This window comes from Mercenaria mercenaria, chromosome 4, assembly GCF_021730395.1.
Source record: "Mercenaria mercenaria strain notata chromosome 4, MADL_Memer_1, whole genome shotgun sequence".
Taxonomy (NCBI): domain Eukaryota; kingdom Metazoa; phylum Mollusca; class Bivalvia; order Venerida; family Veneridae; genus Mercenaria; species Mercenaria mercenaria.
The window spans coordinates 37,238,222-37,256,283 of record NC_069364.1 but is presented as its reverse complement, the minus strand read 5'-3'; the positions used below and the strand labels follow the sequence as shown (position 1 = coordinate 37,256,283).

Here is an 18,062-nt window from a genome sequence, read left to right as displayed (position 1 = left end):
AGCCAGAGTAGCCAGAGTTCAGCCAGAGAAGTCATAACTGTCGTTACTCTGGCTGGCCAGAGTAGCCAGAGTTCAGCCAGAGTAGCTAGAGTTCAGCCAGAGTAGCCAGGACTCTAGTTACTCTGGCTGGCCAGAGTAGCCAGAGTTCAGCCAGAGTAGCCAGAACTCTAGTTACCCTGGCTGGCCAGAGTAGCCAGAGTTCAGCAAGAAAAGCCAGAGTTTGTAGGATGTTAAAATGTTCTGGCTACTCTGGTCAGCCATAGTATCCAGAATAGCCCGAGTCACCTGGATTTTATTTGCTTTGGTTAGTCTGGCCAGAGTAGCCAGAGTTTCTATGATTTAAAGAGCAGGCAGAGTAACCTGGTTCACAAAACATTTTCCGTCTTAGCTGAATTTGATTATGAAACTTAATAAGTAATTTCTATCTAAATAGCATGTTTAAACTGAATTTCAAGTTAATTACTATTTTTAAGCGGCTATTTAGAGTACCCCAGAGTAGCTAGAAATCTGGTTAATCTAGAGTAGCCAGAGTAGCCAGAACCCTTGTTACTCAGGCGGCCAGAGTAGCCAGAGTTCAGCCAGAGTACCAGAGTTCAGCCAAATTTTTCAGCCATAGTAGGAAGAGTTTCTAGGATTTTAACATGTTCTGACTACTCTGGTCAGCCAGAGTATCCAGAGTAGCCCGAGTCACCGGGATTCCCTTTTTGCTCTGGTTACTTTGGCTGGCCAGAGAAGCCAGAGTTTGTAAGATTTTAACATGTTTTTGCAAATCTGGTCAGCCAGAGTAGCCAGAGTAGCCAGTCCCATGTTCACAAAAGTTTTTCAGTCTTAGCTGGATTTGATTATGAAATTTAATAATTGAGCCGTGCCATAAGAAAACAAACATAGTGGCTTTGGGACCAGCATGGATCCAGACCAGGCTGCGCATACGTGCAGTTTTGTCAGCTTCCATGTGTTTGCTTTAAAGCGTATTGGACTTTGAGAAACTGTTAGCGAACAGTATGGATCCTAACGCTCAGGCTGTCTGGCTCCATTATGGTCTCAAACCCACTATGTTGGTTTTCTCATGGCACGACTCATATGTCATTTCTATCTAAATAGCATGTTCAGAACTGAATTTTAAGTTAATAACTATCTTCAAGTGGCTATTTAGAGTAGCCAGAGTAGCCAGGACTCTGGTCATTATAGCTGGCCAGAGTTCAGCCAGAGTTTAGCCAGAGTAGCCAGAGTTCAGCCAGAGTAGCCAGTCCTGGTTACTCTGGCTGGCCAGAATATCCAGAGTTCAGCCAGAGTAGCCAGAAACCTGGTTGCTCTGGCTGACCAGAGCGGCCGAGTAACCAGGATGTCAATTGCTCTGGCTACTTTGGTTAGGCAGAACAGCCAGAATTTCCGAAATGTCCATTTGTTCTAGCTACCTAGGCTAGCCCGAATAGCCAGAGAAAATACTGTAATACCTATTGCGAAATGACCCTTTTGGTTCTCTCAGGTTTGATTTTTGAGTGTTTTATATATATCAAGTGATTCATAAAACGGACTTCAAAGAAATTGTCTTATCTTTTAGACTGCAGCCAGATACCAGACGTTCTAGGATTTTAATATGTTCTAGCTAGTCTGGTCAGCCAGAGTAGTCAGAGTGACCATGATTTCATTGGTCTGGCTACTCTGGCTAGCCAGAACAGCCAGAATTTTCGAGATGGCCATTGGTACAAGCTACCCTGCTAATCAGAAATAGCCAAAGAAAATACAGTAAAACCTGTTGCCAGAGTAACCAGATTAATCAGAACTCTGGTTACTGTTGCTGACCAGGACAGTCTGTTTAATAATTTTCACACAGTCTGGTTACTCTGGCTGGCCAGAGTAACCAGGAATAACTGAAATGCGCACAGGTTCTGGTTACTCTGGCTGGCCAGAAAAGCCAGAGAACATACAGACAAACATGTAAACTAGAGCCATTTTTAAAATGTATGACCCTTTTCATAAAAATCATATTATACATGATTAGGCTGCACTAACTGTTGTATATAATTATAATGTAAATAAAAAGTTAGACCTGTTGCGTTTTGTGTGTGTGGTATATGAAGGCTGAAATTCACAAAGATTAAAGCGGACAGGTCTATATTTCTGGTAGATTGAAAGTCTTTAAAACACGCCTAAAAAGATAAAATAACAACAACAACAACAAAGAAACTGTAAGACGGCATGATTTTCGAACAAAGTTAAGAGTAACACGGAACAAAAAAATGACACTTTCCAAAAAAAAAAAGTAACAGGGTATATGCAAAGGCTGTTTATTTATATATACTCAGCGTCACTGAAAAGTTACCACCATAATGACCCTTATATTTTAAAAATCGCACTGGACGTGTAAAGGTATAACACGACTACATTTTAAACACAGCTGAGACGTCACTGGTGTAAAGATTTGTCAAATTAGATTAACTCCATTTGAGGCACGGGCTGCACTTGCAAAATGACTTTTTCCAGCAATGTTGACATGTACGAATTTCTATCGCAAATCATTCATCGCACTTAAAAGTTAGTCGACAGACAAAAGGAATACGTAAAAAACCCAGAATATCCTTGCTAAGAATGCCACGTTTAAGGCACGATCAACGCCATCAGGCCATCGGCATGGTTGACGCCGAACTTTCATGTCGCGAAATTGCACGTCGTATATGCTGTTCTCACCTGACAGTCATGAAATGGGTTAGGAGACATAATCAGACAGGGTCTATGAGTAATAAATCGCGCACAGGCCATGAAAAAGTGACGTCGATATTGTATAAAATAGTAAAGAGGTATATATTAGGTGGTAACTTTTCAGTGACGCCGAGTATACATTGTAAATAATGCTTAGGTATGTTTTCTTTTTCTATAATTGTAATTATACAAAGTAGCCTGAAAGGGTCTGTGGCAGAATGTATCAGCATTGATATTTGATATTACAGCCCACATCTAATTTATTTGAACTGGTAGGCGTCCAGGATTTTGGACGTTTTCAATCCACTACTTTTGAAATATTTTAACAAAATATTAAATTGACTACTAAGATACAAAAACATAATTTTGATATTCCTTCAAATTTCTTCAAAAATGACTTTAGTTTCAACGTACCTCAAATCGGTTGTACAGTTTTCAAATAAGCTTATACAATGCATTTCCAAATTCATTGTTCTCAGGACTCTTAATGTAAAACAAGAATCGTAAAACATTGCGAGTCCGGATATTCAAGGCTATACTAACTAGTAATATGCCTGTATCATGTCAAAAGGTATTTTTCGATACAAGTTCTTAGAATATCCTTTAACAGTTTATACAGGTCCTGGCAACTTATTTATTACACACGATGTCAACCATCCACACGATAGCTACATTTCGGTTGTCCAGGGCTAAAACCAAGTTACTAATTGATATATTGAAAAATACCTTTTTGTATGATGTTCCCACCTTTTTGAGAAACCTGTTTAAATAATTCCGCCTCCATAGCTCAGTGACTAGAGCGTCTGTCATCTAATCCGACCGTCGCGATTTTGAGCCCTGGCGGAAACGGACATATATGTGCCTGCCATGTTGGGGTCAAAATTACATCATGGCGAATAAAGGCTAAGCCCGGCACGGCACGACGATTAATGAGCACAATTTTTTAAAAAAATTGTCAATGTCCAGTTTAGAGCATGCCTTGAAAATAGCGTTGTCATACAAACAGTACAGATATTCCCCATAAGTAACGATGTTCCGTTTGGACAGTCATGACTTTTTATCTAATACTAAATCGTGATGCACAATGGAAACAATGACGAAAAGGGCGATGGCACGATGATGAAACAACGGTTGTATGATGGTGAAAACACTGGCGCGATGGTAAAAATGTCGATGTAATATCGCGTTTTCACCGTCGTGTTTTCGTCATCGTACCATCGTGTTTTCATCATCGTACCATCGCATTGTCACCATCCGAGGTCAGCGCAGTGGTACAATACATGTTTCAGTAAAATACAGGCTTGATACAATCTCATTTTCACATTGCAATTTTACAGTTTTATTGAACAGAGCACTGAACATTTTGGAAAACAACAGAATCTAAATGGTAAATTTCTTCTCTCAAAATACATTTAGAAACATTCATCTATTGTTTGACAAAAAAAATGTGTATGGGACACGCATTTCTAACTGGAAGGCTATGGTACGATGGTGAAACCACGATGGTACGATGATGATAACGCGATGGCACGATGGTGAAACCACGATGGTACGGTGATGATAACGCGATGGCACGATGGTGAAAACGCGATGATATGATGGTGAAAACGCGATGGTAACGATGTTGAAAACGCGATGGTACGATGATTGAAACGCGATATTACATCGACATCGCAAAATCGCGATTGCAGCATCGTACCATCGCGTTTTTACAATCGTACCATCGTTGTTTCATCAATCGTGTCATCGCGCCAAACGCGTTTTCCGTCATCGTACCATCGTGCATTGCGTTAGTATTAAATAAAAAGTCACGATTGTCCAAACGGAACGCCGTACGTAACAGTGTGAAAATGGTGAAAAGTCAATTACATTACTGAACAAAATTAATAGGTAAGACTAAGTCAGATTTAAAAAAATATTTAATAGTTACCATTATATATTGAGTGACCCTCATACACTATACTTAAATTTTTTAGCTCTTGTCACTGTGTGAGGTTTTAAGATCAACTTTTGTCTTGTCTATCAGATTGAGTCAGGCTCTTTGACTGAACTCGGTACTTATTCCATTTTGTATTGTGAAACCTTAAAATCTTCTCAAATATCGCAAGACCCAGAGCTTAGGTATTTTGCAAGAAGCATTGGCAAGTAAATCTCTTTCAAAATTGTTCAAATCATGGACTTCGGGTCATATTGGATCTGCCTTGGGCTATAAGTTTCATATAGAGTAATATATTAAATCCTATAAAAAAGTCTTATTTTCCTTTAGGCTCAGACTATATATATTTTGTATGTAGCATGGCCTAGTGAATGCCTCTCTAAAATTGAGCAATCATGTCCCCTGATATCAAAATTGCCCCCGCTGTGCTAATGAGCTTGCAAAGTCTTTCAGGAAAATCTTTTAAAATCTCTCATAAGAATTGCAATGACAAGAGTAAAGATATTTTACATGTTCAAACCAATACCCCAGAGTCAAAATGGATCCTACATAAGTTTTACATAGAAAAAAAAACATGATATACTTACATAGCAAACATCTTTCAGAGCCACAAGTGTACTAGTAAGAGCTGAAATAGTTTGCATGTAAATTAGCAAAATTTATAATGGAGTTCTTTCAAACTTGATTGAATCACCACCCCCGGGGCAATATAAGTCTCTCTCTGTGGATATCAAGTATACTTTTAATCTATACAATATAAGTTTAAAATTTCCAGAATACCCGGAATTTAGAGTTGACAATTACAAATTGTGAATTTTTACTATGACTGTCATATCCCACAAAGTCCAGGTAAGCGATTCAGACCACAAATGTCCTGTAGTTTATACTGATATCATAAACAATTTCAGTGAATTCCATATAACTTTGAGTGTAAAAATAAAGAATATTTATTTGAAGGCTTCTTGTTTTGTATTTATTTAACTTCAGTGTTTGCCTTGAATTTGTACCAAATAAATTAACTTGAAGACATAACGAAAATAAAAGAAATTGGAGAATAAATTTTTCATACATGTTGACAACAACCAATTCCTGAAATTTGCATATTAAAGTTGTGGAAGTTGACGAAATCCTTGACATGTGAACACCCCTACACTTAAAGCGGCTTAATAACGGTATTTCATCTAAACCCTTGGAAAAAGGTAGGTACCTGTGGCATGAAATCAAAACCAAAATGCATTCAAAATTGTTGTGGTCACCTTATGCCATCAGACAATCAACATTCCATGTTGATTAACTCGATATCACTTGTGTATGTGTATGAAACGATACTCACGGTGTTCGGATTAAACAGTTATAGGACGCTAAATGAAAAACACTATTCTTTGAAGTCCGTTTGATGAAACACATGATACATGAAACACTAAAAACCCTGAGGGTACAAAAAAGGGTCATTTCGCAACATGTTAAAGCCTTAGAAACTCTGGCTACTCTGGCAGAAGTCCGTTTTATGAATCACTTAATACATAAAACACAAAAAACCAACCCTGAGAGAACCCAAATAGTCAACAATCTTCTCACACCTTTCCAATATAGCTTCCGTTCCAAACATAGCTGTGAGGCTCACCTATTATCCTTTAAAGAAGGAACTTTTGACAAATATCCAATCTGGAAACAAACAGGTCTCATTGTAATGGATTTCTAGAAAACTTCGACAAGATTCTCTATAAAATCGTGAAACTTTGTGTCGATAGAATCTCTCTATCCTGGATTCAATTTCCTTAGTAACCGTTCTCAAACTGTAGTAATTGAAGGCTCACACACTTTACAAGTTCTTTCAGGGATTCCTCAAGGTTCAGTGTTGGGTCCTTGTCTCTTTCTTTATTTATCAATGACCTATCCTGACTCTGTTAAAGGCAGAATAAAGCTTATTTGCTGATGACACTATCACGTACCTCAACATAGACTCGTTAATAGACTCTTACAAAGTTCAAGATGATTTGACAAAATTAGAATAATGGGAACGTAACTGGTCTATGGAATTCAATCCTGATAAATGCGAAGTAATAGGAATCTCAAAAAAAAAATATCATCTTACTATATATTTTACTTAATCAAGACCTAAAAACTACAGAAAATGCTTCATATCTTAGTGATGTCTTAACTTTGAAACACTTACTGAAATATTACATCTTCAAAAGCTAGTAACACTCTCAGATTTATACAAAAATGTGCACAATTTTTTTGTGTACAATAATATTAAAGAAACTGCCTAAAAACATAAAGTTTCGCCCACAATTAAATACTGTAACACCATAAATTTCATCCATTGCAGAAAAAACTTAGTATATAGAATTATTATCATATTATTATTATATTATTACTAATCCAAATTTGTTGAGCGCCCATTTAATATAAAATATGTGTTCAAGGGCGCTTAACAATTAAACATGTGACATATCGCAGATATGTAGGTAAATCATAAAAACATGGCATATGCAATATTAAAACTGAAAGTGAATGATTTGATTAATGGTTATTTGTATAACATTAATCAGGATGCATGTATTCTTCTATGTTCTAGTGTCTGCCATTAAGTTTCAAATATTGATGTTACGCTGTTTTGGTATGAGTAGCCAGAACATGTTAAAATCCTAATAAAGTCGTGTTACTCTGGCTGAACTCTGGTTACTCTGGCCAGCCAGAGTAATCAGACTTCTGGCTACTCTGGCTGAACTCTGCCTACTCTTGCCAGCCAGAGTAACCAGAGTTCTGGGGTTCTCTGGCTACTATAAATAGCTAACTGAAAATAGTTATTAACTTGAAATTCAGTTTTAAACATGCTATTTAGAAAGAAATAACATACTAAGTTTCAAGATCGAATTCAGCTAAGACTGAAAATGTTTTGCGAACACGGGACTTGCTGACCAGAGTAGCCAGAACATGTTAAAACCCTAGAAACTCTGGCTAGCCAGAGTAACCAGAGCTACTTTAATTAACCACTTGAAAATATTATTAACTTGAAATTCAGTTTTAAATACGCTATTAGATAGAAATGACATATTAAGTTTCATAATTAAACTTAGCTAAGACTGAAAATACATGGTACCTGGTTACTCTGGCTACACTGGCTAGTCTGGGTGATCAGAGTAGCCAGAACATGTTAAAAACCTAGAAACTCTAGCTTCTCTGGCTGAACTCTGGCTACTCTGTTAGAAACAGCCAGAGTGACAAGCAAATGATATCCTGGTGACTCGGGCTACTGTTGCTACATTGGCTGAACAGAGTAGCCAGAACATTTTTAAAAATCTAGAAACTCTGCCTACTCTGGTTGAATTATGGCTACTCTGGCCAGCCAGAGTAACCAGAGTTCTGGATACTGGATGAACTCTTGCTTAACTCTGGCTACTCTGGCTAGTCAGAGTAACTAACCAGAGTTCTGGCTACTCCAGCTGAACTCTGGCTACTCTGGCTAGCCAGAGTAACCAGAATTATGGCTACTCTGACTGAACTCTGACTACTCTGGCCAGCCAGAGTAACCTGAGTTATGACTTCTCTGGCTGAACTCTGGCTGAACTCTGGCTACTCTGGCCAGCCAGAGTAACCAGAGTTATGACTTCTCTGGCTGAACTCTGGCTACTCTGGCCAGCCAGAGTAACCAGAGTTTTGACTTCTCTGGCTGAACTCTGGCTACTCTGGCTAGCCAGAGTAACCAGAGTTTTGACTTCTCTGGCTACCCTGGTTAAACTCTGGCTGAACTCTGGCTACTCTGGCTGAACTCTGGCCGAACTCTGGCTGAACTCTGGCTACTCTGGCTACTCTGGCTGCTCTGGCTAATTTCACGCACATTATAAAAACAATATACTTGAGAGCAAGTAACTCTAGTATCAGGTTTATATAAAATTAATCAAATAAGTCTTGAGAGCGACAATTAAGTAACTGCTTATATTCCTTAATGAACTGCCTTTACCAGGTGAATAATAAGTACGTGCTGTTACTCACCAGATATGTTCTTAACCAGAATTACAATCCTCAGTAATTAATCCATTATCAAGGATAATAGAAAGGATGATTTTTATTCCACCGCGGACTGTTTCACTTAAAACAATGGGCGTTGCATATCATTAAAATACCTGTTCGCTTTATAACTGTTTATTTCTGATCCCTGGCCGATACTTCGTGATTGCGAATATATTTGAACGAGCGCTTTTATGATATTTATTTGTTTGCTTTCCCTAAGATAAGATGGGTCATATGTAAGCCCAGTTAGAGCCGGGTAATTTATCAGTGTGTTTGAAGACTGTGGTTCTATCTGTATTGATTGGCGGTATCTCTGGCTTAAAGTGACAATTCAATAGGTAGCAAATTTGTAAATCATGTGCACGTACATGCATTTTCCATAGCAAATGATCTCTACAAATTGAAACACTGAAGACCAACTGGAATTTAAAGCACGTAATCCCTTATGTAAAATAGCAACATGTTGCCAAATTTAAATTTGCCTACGTGGATAAGTAGTTAGTCTGTATGTATGTGTGTTCTTTGGTACAACTGCTAGGATTTTACGCCAACTCTCAGTTTATGTAAAACATTACTTTTAGTACAACATTGTATTGTAAAATACTGTTAACTTTTAAACCAATTTTGTCAAGCACACTTCTATTTTATGAAGAGGATTAGTTTACCAAATAGTAGTCCTAAATTTTGTAGCCGCTATCAGATATTATCAGATATGAAAACACAAGAGGGCACACATGATACATGATGATAACAGAGGGCACACATAATGATAATAGGTAATAAGACATCGGCAAAACGGTGCGATATACGCCCGAAGTTCTAGATCAGAGGAGCAGGAAGTAAAATTTCAAGAATCTTTTCTTAGGGGTGAGCTGGGGATGTTGAAGGGATGTGCAGTGGTGATGGAATACTTTGGCAAAAGAAACTGAAAGTGATTTTTCTACCTTTTTTTGAAGTGGTTTTCATGTAACGCTCTTGCCCCATGTTCGCAAAACATTTTCCGTCTCGGCTTAGTTTGATAATGAAACTCTATTTGTCACTTATATCAAAATTCTTTTTTATTGCAAAAAAAAAACCTTCTATGCTATATATAAATCAAGTAGAACAATAACCAAGCTTTTGATCTAGTGACTTAGTTCTTGATCGTAGCTGCCCAAGTTTTACAATTCACCAAAATTTTATTTAAAAAATACATTCTGGCAAAAAATCATGAAGATCGGGTAAAAATGTGGCCTCCAGAATGTAAACGAGATTTAACAAGAGTGCCAGAATGTCACAATATACGCCCGTCATATCAAATTTCTTTACACTAGCACCTGTATTTCCTTACCGGGTAGAGATACCTTGTAATACACCTAAAATTTGAAAGTAACATCTGTGTTTACAACAGAAAAGTGGTCTTGGGTTTTCCATACGTCAATTATAAATAAAGTTTCCTTTTAAAAAGGAAAGGCTTGGCTGGTTTCGGCATAGTCTACATAACTGGACAAGTGAGGGTATGGGTCATTACATAAGATTCTATGCAAAACATGATTGCGATATTCTACTGCTGTTCCGATGGGAACGCTAGTCTTAACTTTAGAGGCAAGGGTATTGAACAATCCTTGGCGTTTTGGGTTTTGAACTACTGGTGTCCAACCTCCATATAAAATTTTAAGACTCTAGCCCAAAGCGTTCTAGTTGGGCGGAAACCAATTTCCCTTACTAGGCCCCTGTTACTTCGATCCAGTGACCGCAAAAACAATAGGGGTTCTCTACTCAATGAGACCAATTATCCTATGAAGTTTGAAGACTATGGGTTAAATGGTTCTACAGTTACCAGGCTGAAAGGTTATGGTCTATGAACCGTCCGACTGTCCTACGCATTTTTTTTCCAAGGGTATGGTATACTCCTTACAAAAGGGTGCACGTACGAAAAACAACCCAGATTTGCCGTGGCACTCACCAGTAATTACAATACGAACACAGAAATATAAACACTGATATACAAAATACGGTGGTATTGTGAAAAAAGAAAAGGTTAAATATACCTTGCGAGCTACTTCCTTATTTTAGTAACATCCCTACAACAATAATCGAACCAACCATAATAGCCCTTTTGGCAGGTTACATCCTTTCAGGGGGCGGGGAGGGGTTGTGGGGGGGAGGGTGTTCTCTCACAAATTTCACAACTGCCCGTTAAATCTTTTTAACAATTACTACAGTGGATAATTATAAACTCAATCATGAATAATGTAAACGTCGAAATTGAGAAGTTGTCAGTTTATCGTACAGACTTACGTTTTATAGTTATATTCATATTGCTGTACACCCCCATTTTAATAATAGATAAACAAAAGAGCAACTGCAATCTGAAAACTTCCAATATTACCGCATTGCGTAGCTTACGTCACAGGTCACTTGTTGCTGCAACCAGTCGCTGAATTTGTAACATATTGATCTCGGGTTGCGGCAGCTTCCCGGCTTTTCGTATCATACTAACACACACTTGGGTACCAAAAAAAAAACAACGAAAACAATACATAGCTGTAGCTCCAAGCCAAAAAGATACCATATAAGTTATTTATAGTAACAACAAAGGGAAGTTAATCTTTAAAAAAAATCTAAGTCCACAAAAAAATCCTTACCAGGCAGAGATAGGTCAAAATACACCTCAAAAATTGGATTGTAACATGCATTTTGTACCACAGAAAAGTAGTCTCGATTTTTCTCTACGACCAATAATAAAAAAGTTACAATATAAACTATTTATAGTAACAACAAAGGGAAGTAATTCTGAACTAGGGCCTGGTTCTTGCGCATGACACTCCGTATCATGTTAGTGAACATTTGTGCCAAAATACATAAAAATCCCTCCATGCATGAAGAAGAAATGCTCCGGACAAAGTTTTCATTCTTGTATTCTTTCACCTCTGTGACCTTGACCTTAGACCTAGTTCTTGCGCATAACAAACACTCCGTCTCATGATGGTGAACAATTGTGCCAAGTTACATCAAAATCCCTCTATGCATGAAGAAATGCTCCGGACAAAATCATTACTGAATTTGACCTTTGACCTCTGTGACCTTGACCTTAGACCTGGTTCTTGCGCATGACACTCCGTCGCATGATGATGAAAATTTGTACCAAGTTACATCAAAATCCATCCATGCATGAAGATATGCTCCGGAGAAAGTTTGTGGATGACGCCCGCCCGCCCGACAGGGGCGTTCCCATAATACGTCCCGTTTTTCAAACGGGCGTATAAAAACTAAATGACCTAGTAACCTAGTTTTTAACCTCAGCTGACCCAATTTTAAACTTAACCATGACAAACATTTTGACAAAGTTTAAAAAAAGATCAAGTAAAAGAGTGGCTTCTGGAGTGTTTTTCTATAGTCTAACCCAATTTCCTAGCTTTTTGAAATAGATGACCTTGATTAAAAAACTGGATCTAGATTTCATTATAAAACGGTTTGACCAAGGTTCACGAAGATCAGGTAAAAAACCTGTCATATGAACTGCTCAAAAGTTCTTTTCTAAGATTTAACCTAATGACCTAGCTTAAAACCCAACATGGCCCAGTTACAAACTTGTTCTATACTTAATACACACAATTTAACCATGTATCGAGTTTGACTTCTGAATAACGCGGCTTAAAATTGCATGTACATGTGGTTTTAATAAGATCAGGCAGAAAATGTGGCCTCCATAGCGTTTTTCTATGATAAGACATAGGACCTAGTTTTTTTACTTACATCAAATAATATAATAATACAGTTTCGAATTTGACCTAGACTCCATTAACATTCTGAAAAAGTTTGATAAAAAGCAGGTAAGACAGTGTTATTTTTCTACTACAGCACCTACTTATCCAAATTGTTACCTCAAATAACCAGTATCAATCTTAACATTGTTTTCAAAGAAATATACTTTCTGGCAAAGTTCTACGAAATGTGACCTCTTAGAAGTAAAAATGATTATCCTATGAAGTAACAAAGCGACTTTGTTCTTGGTCTCTTATGACACTGTTTCGAACATGATCTAGATATTTCATTGAGACAAATATTCTGACAAATAGTAGAAATGTGGCCTCCGACATGTTTACAATGATTTTCAAAGTTGAACATCAAACAAAAAATGTGTCGTCTTAAGTACTAACAAGGTTTTCTGTGACTTGGCACAGTGACCTAGTTTTCTCAGATAATTCAGTTTTAATTTGACCTAGATTTCACACAGACAAACGTTCTGGCAAATTATTATGAGGATCTGTTAAAAATGTGATGTTAACTCTTAAGTGTTAACAGTTGTTAAATTTCTTGATATATTCAGTTTTTATTCCGTATGACCCAGTTTCAGTCTCGTCCGAGATTTCGGTAAGGGAAACAAACCACAAAATAGCTCACCTTAAGCACTTTGTGTCAGTGGAGCTAAAATAATTTTCTCGAAACAAACTGGTGAACAAATCAAATGAATTGGTCCAAATAGATAAATGAATGATTCGATGCTATGTGAAAAAAATCAAAGCTTATTCTAGTCTTAATCGTTTGGTCTCCTCGTACGTGTAAAAGCACTAAGAGGCATATCAAGGCCAGTACTAATGATATTTGTCCCATGATCACTATGAACTTGACCTTTGACCAACTAACCCCAAAAACAATACAGGTCATCAACTTCGTAATAGTTTTCAATGTTCAGGTGCCTCAACATTGACCAATGACCCAAAAAAACAATACAGATCATCTACTTCATAACCAAATTATGCTAAAAAGTTAGGTAAAGTGGTTCTAAAGTCATTGCGAGAAAAGCGTTTTCAATGTTCAGGTCCCTGTGACCTTAAGCTTTGACCCCAACACAATGGGTGCCTTCTACGTTATAAGCTCAATCATGGTATAAAGTGTGAAGGTTTTGGGTCAAATTGTACTAACGTTATTGCGCGGAAACATTCATCAAGGTTCTGGCCTCTTTGACCTTGACATTAGCCGTACTGACCTAAAAAGCTATTTTATAAGCCTTATCATGCTATCAGTTTTGAAGGTTCTGGGTCAAGGGGTTCTCAAGTTATGAAGCCGAAACGATTTTTAAGGTTCAGGCCCATATGACCTTGACCTTTGACCTACTCTTACCTAAAAACAATAGGAGCAATTTACTTTATAAGCTCAATCATGCTATAAAGTTTGAAGGTTCTGAGTAAAGTTGTTTTCGAGATATTTGGCGGAAACTGTTCTCAAGGTTCGGGCCCATGTGACCTTGACCTTTGACCTACTGATAAAAAAATTATATGGGTCATCTACTTTATAAGTCCAATAATGCTACCAAGTTTGAAGTTTCTGAGTCAAGTGGTTCTCAAGTTATTGGGCGGAAACCTTTCACTCTTGGGACTGCATTTCCGACCGACAGACCTGTACAAAGCAATATACCACCGCTTCTTCGAAGGAGGGCGCAGGGTTATAGCGTGCATTTTCGTCTTGGAATATCAAACAGCTTACCAGCTCATTTATAAATGAAACAACAAACAGTATCTATAAATGAAGCATTTTAATTGGTTCCCTCGATGAAAGAAATCTGGAAAATGAAAATATCAATTATAAAATGTATAGTCTGCACATATCCACTCATAACTACAAGCAAAAAGATCTACAAGCACAAATAAAGTACAGGTATATTTGGTTTTTAAAGAAAACTAGAAATCCATGGAATATAATCATTTATACGTAATTATGGCATATATTTATAGAACCACCAGTTTGTCTTACTCCAAAATTGTTTTGTAACAAAAAACTTAATCTTTTCTACTTAACATTAAACAGTAGCAAGATTGTAAAACTTAACATTGTATCAAAGCAAGGTGCAAGTATGAACGTAAACACTTAAATCTATAATAAAATGTTATCTTTCAAGTTCTTCATTCTGAAGAAAGAACAAAATTTTCCTATGATAAGATAAAATATGCACTGAAATATATTACCACATGCAAAGCATTTATAACGAATTGTGTATTGATCGAATTAAATGGAATTTGCATATGTATCAACATGACCAGTACATGACAGTATAACTATTTTTTTATTACCCATGCAACACTGGACATTCACAAGAAATGCTTTCATTCGATGAGTTATTAACACAATTATATCAAAAATTAAAATCACCGTACGAGTTTGACAAAAATACACGAGTAATACATTTAAACAAATCGAGTTTCTGTAACATTTTTCTACTTCAAAAACTTACTTCATCACTGACACTGTTCTTTTTAAACTATATACACATGTCTACTATTAGACCTTTTCTTAACCTGATTTAAAAAAAAAATAACCTCGTATATCATTTTATTCAATTCGATGTTTCTATGCATCTTCTTTACTGCTCTCACACTGCACTTCTGTCCAACAGACAAGAGAGTCGTTACAGACCCGTTCTAATCTATTCTATTAAGACGTTTACTGACAGGACAGACTGAGCCACCGCCACCGACAGCGATCAATTCATTAGCAATCTATGCGATAGCTGGAACAAGATGACAAATATAAGACCAGCTTAAACACTCCCCAAACAGTAGGGCTTTGTCTTCAATGCAGTCTTTAACTTCACACTGATCTTCTATCGCGGACAGGTAGAAATTACAAGGAATTTCCGTAAACACATCCTCAAAACCAATTTGGAGAGTCTAATACAGCAAAATATTGAAAGGAAACCCCACGACAATATGCCATTTCACAAACAGAACAAAATACTACACTTTATTAGTCATTATTTGCTGCCAAATTTCTCTTCCATACAATTTTCTCATTCTGAATACAGTAGTTCTTTTTGCTAACGATAGTCCTAAAAAGTTTATCCCCGAGTCTCTCTGTTTTCAGATTGTGAGTCATTATTGTCAAACATCAATAGAGACATTTTTCAATTTGTTGCAAAAGACCATGTAACTGGTAGTAGGTGGCTTCTTTCTTCAATTCCCTCAAGAGTTGTCTGTCTCTGGGTAAACAATCCATATTGACTCCGCCGTCTCGGAGATAGTTCAACACATATCTGAAAATGAAACCAGTTAGTATAAATCAATCATGCTCGAATAATAAGACACGTGTTGAATAATGCCTACGAATAACAAGTGAATGAAGTATTGCCATGAAATACAAAGTCCCTTACTGTAACGCGACTGTAATTATCTCAACTTCAGTATAATCTTATGATCTGAAAAATGTCAATGATGTATATATAAATGTGTATTATATATACAGCATGTTGTAACACACAATCTTTGGACTACAATCTGCATACATAAAAATCTGAAGATATTGACTGCTTAAAACATCTATAAATATAAATGAAATATTTTAATAACAATTTATTTTTAAACTGGTGAGAAAGTAAAGACAAATATAATGAAATGCTTCATCATATTAAAGGAAAGTAATTTTGAGGAAATTTTAAAACTGGGTCAATATGACACAATATTTATACGAAGTTTTTCAAATATCTGTGCTGCAGACACCTAAATATTTACAGGCTTGACAAGAAAAGATCAATGTTGACTATTGATCTCCAAGCGTGACCTTGACCTTTGAGTTACGGATCTGTATTTGGCGCATGACAAATCATCTCATCATATGAACATTCGTGCCAACCACTTGTAAAATCCATCTGATGGATGGCAGAGTTACTGACCAGACAGGAGAAAAGAGAAAAACTATTGAAATTTGACCTCCGAGTGTGACCTTTGACCTTTGAGCCAGGGGTCTGGGTGTTGCGCATGACAAGTTGTCTCAATCAGAGAATTGTGCAAAGTAATATTAAAATCCACTGATTTATGACGGAGTAATGGACTAGACAGGAAGAACCCCTGTTTACCTCTGACCTCAACGTGTGAACCTGCCCTTTGCGTTAGGTGTCTGGGTATTGCGCAGGCCAATTTATTTATTTTGTTCGGTTTATCGTTGCACCGACACAAATATAGGTCATATGGCGACTTTCCAGCTTTGATGGTGGGGGGAAGGCCCCAGGTGCTCCTCCGTGCATTATTTCGTCACGAGCGGGGAACTGGGCAGAACCACCAGTAAGGCTCGAATCCACATCGGTGAGACGCCAGTGATTCAAAGTGAGCGACCTTAACCACTTGGTCTCGGAGGCCCCTAACAAAGTTCAGGTGAGCTGAAAATAGCACGTTTCTCTATCGGTCAATTCCCAATGCATTCATATCAATTTGCTGGTGCCAACTCTGACAAATATCAATACTGATATCTGAAAGCTTCTTACAACAGCAAGAGATTAAACAACACCTGTGCAATATTTACATATGCTAACTATAAACTTGGTATAAATATCATGCCTACAATCATTTGGGTTACCGAAAAAAAGACAATGAAAGCAAAATACAATCATGAACACTGCTTTAAACTTCTTATCTTAATTTGCTTCATTTTATTAATTACAGTATTGTGGAAAACTGTGGATACAGAACTGGGCATTGACCGGAATATAACTTTGTCAGATTACAACGAAGGAAGTTATGGTGAAAACATGAATAATGAAAGTGAAAAACAGAAAAACAAGAACGCGGATATCCTCCTGCCCTACGTTGGACCAGGTTCTAACAATGCAAGAATTATTATATTAAGTGACAAGAAATACCTAAGCTTCCGAAACTCTGCCCTTAAAAGTGATGTTAACACATACATAAGTGACGTTATTGGAATTAAAAGAATTCTTCCAGACACGCGACCGGATAAATGCAAGGAAATAGAGTATCCCGACAATTTGCCGGCAATAAGCATTATCATTGTTTTTCGCGACGAACCCATCTCCAGTTTGTTAAGAACAGTTTATAGTATCCTTGAAACTTCTCCAGTTAAACTTATACATGAAATAATCCTCGTGGACGACGGTTCAGTAAATATGGACCTTAAACTTGCTGTAAACATACATGTGGCAAATGTGGAAAAGTTGAAACTTGTGAAAAATGAACGGTCACGTGGATTAATGATGGCACGTCAAAGAGGCATAAAGGCATCTGTTTGCGAGTACTTTATTGTACTTGACGGCCATATTGAAGTCACACCGGGATGGTTAGAACCTGTGATACATCGGCTTGTTCAACAACCAAATGCTTTACTGACATCCCACATTGGATATATTGACCGTGAAAACTTTAGATTTAGCATTGGATATCATGACTTGCAATTTATCCTTTTTGACCAAATAACTCTCGGAGAACAATGGGTTAAGTATTCCGATTCTTTTCGCCAGGAAAGAAATGGAAGTGTTGAACCGATAGAATATGGCATAGTTCCTGGTATGATGATTGCTATGAGAAAGAATTTCTTCTTCAAACTTGGCGGGTTTGATACTGGAATGGAAATTTGGGGTTCCGAGCATATGGAACTATCTGTAAAAGTGTGGCTTTGTGGTGGAAGTGTGGAAATGGTTCCA

General features: G+C 37.2%; 2 protein-coding genes across 3 annotated transcripts in view; both read right to left on the bottom strand.

The window, feature by feature from the left end:
* LOC123551465 (protocadherin Fat 4-like) overlaps positions 1 to 8,855 on the bottom strand; it is a 48,002-nt gene extending 39,147 nt beyond the window's left edge. The window contains exon 1 of the mRNA XM_045340418.2: positions 8,636 to 8,855. The gene's annotated coding sequence lies outside the window, so the exon portion shown is untranslated. The remainder of the gene's footprint in view (positions 1 to 8,635) is intronic.
* Positions 8,856 to 14,156: 5,301 nt separating this feature from the next.
* Positions 14,157 to 18,062, bottom strand: part of LOC123551462 (uncharacterized) — a 28,617-nt gene continuing 24,711 nt past the window's right edge. For both annotated transcript variants that reach the window (XM_053540931.1, XM_045340416.2), the window contains exon 9: positions 14,157 to 15,665. In XM_053540931.1, coding sequence (XP_053396906.1) covers positions 15,521 to 15,665 — 145 coding nt within the window. In that variant the 3' untranslated portion in view covers positions 14,157 to 15,520. The remainder of the gene's footprint in view (positions 15,666 to 18,062) is intronic.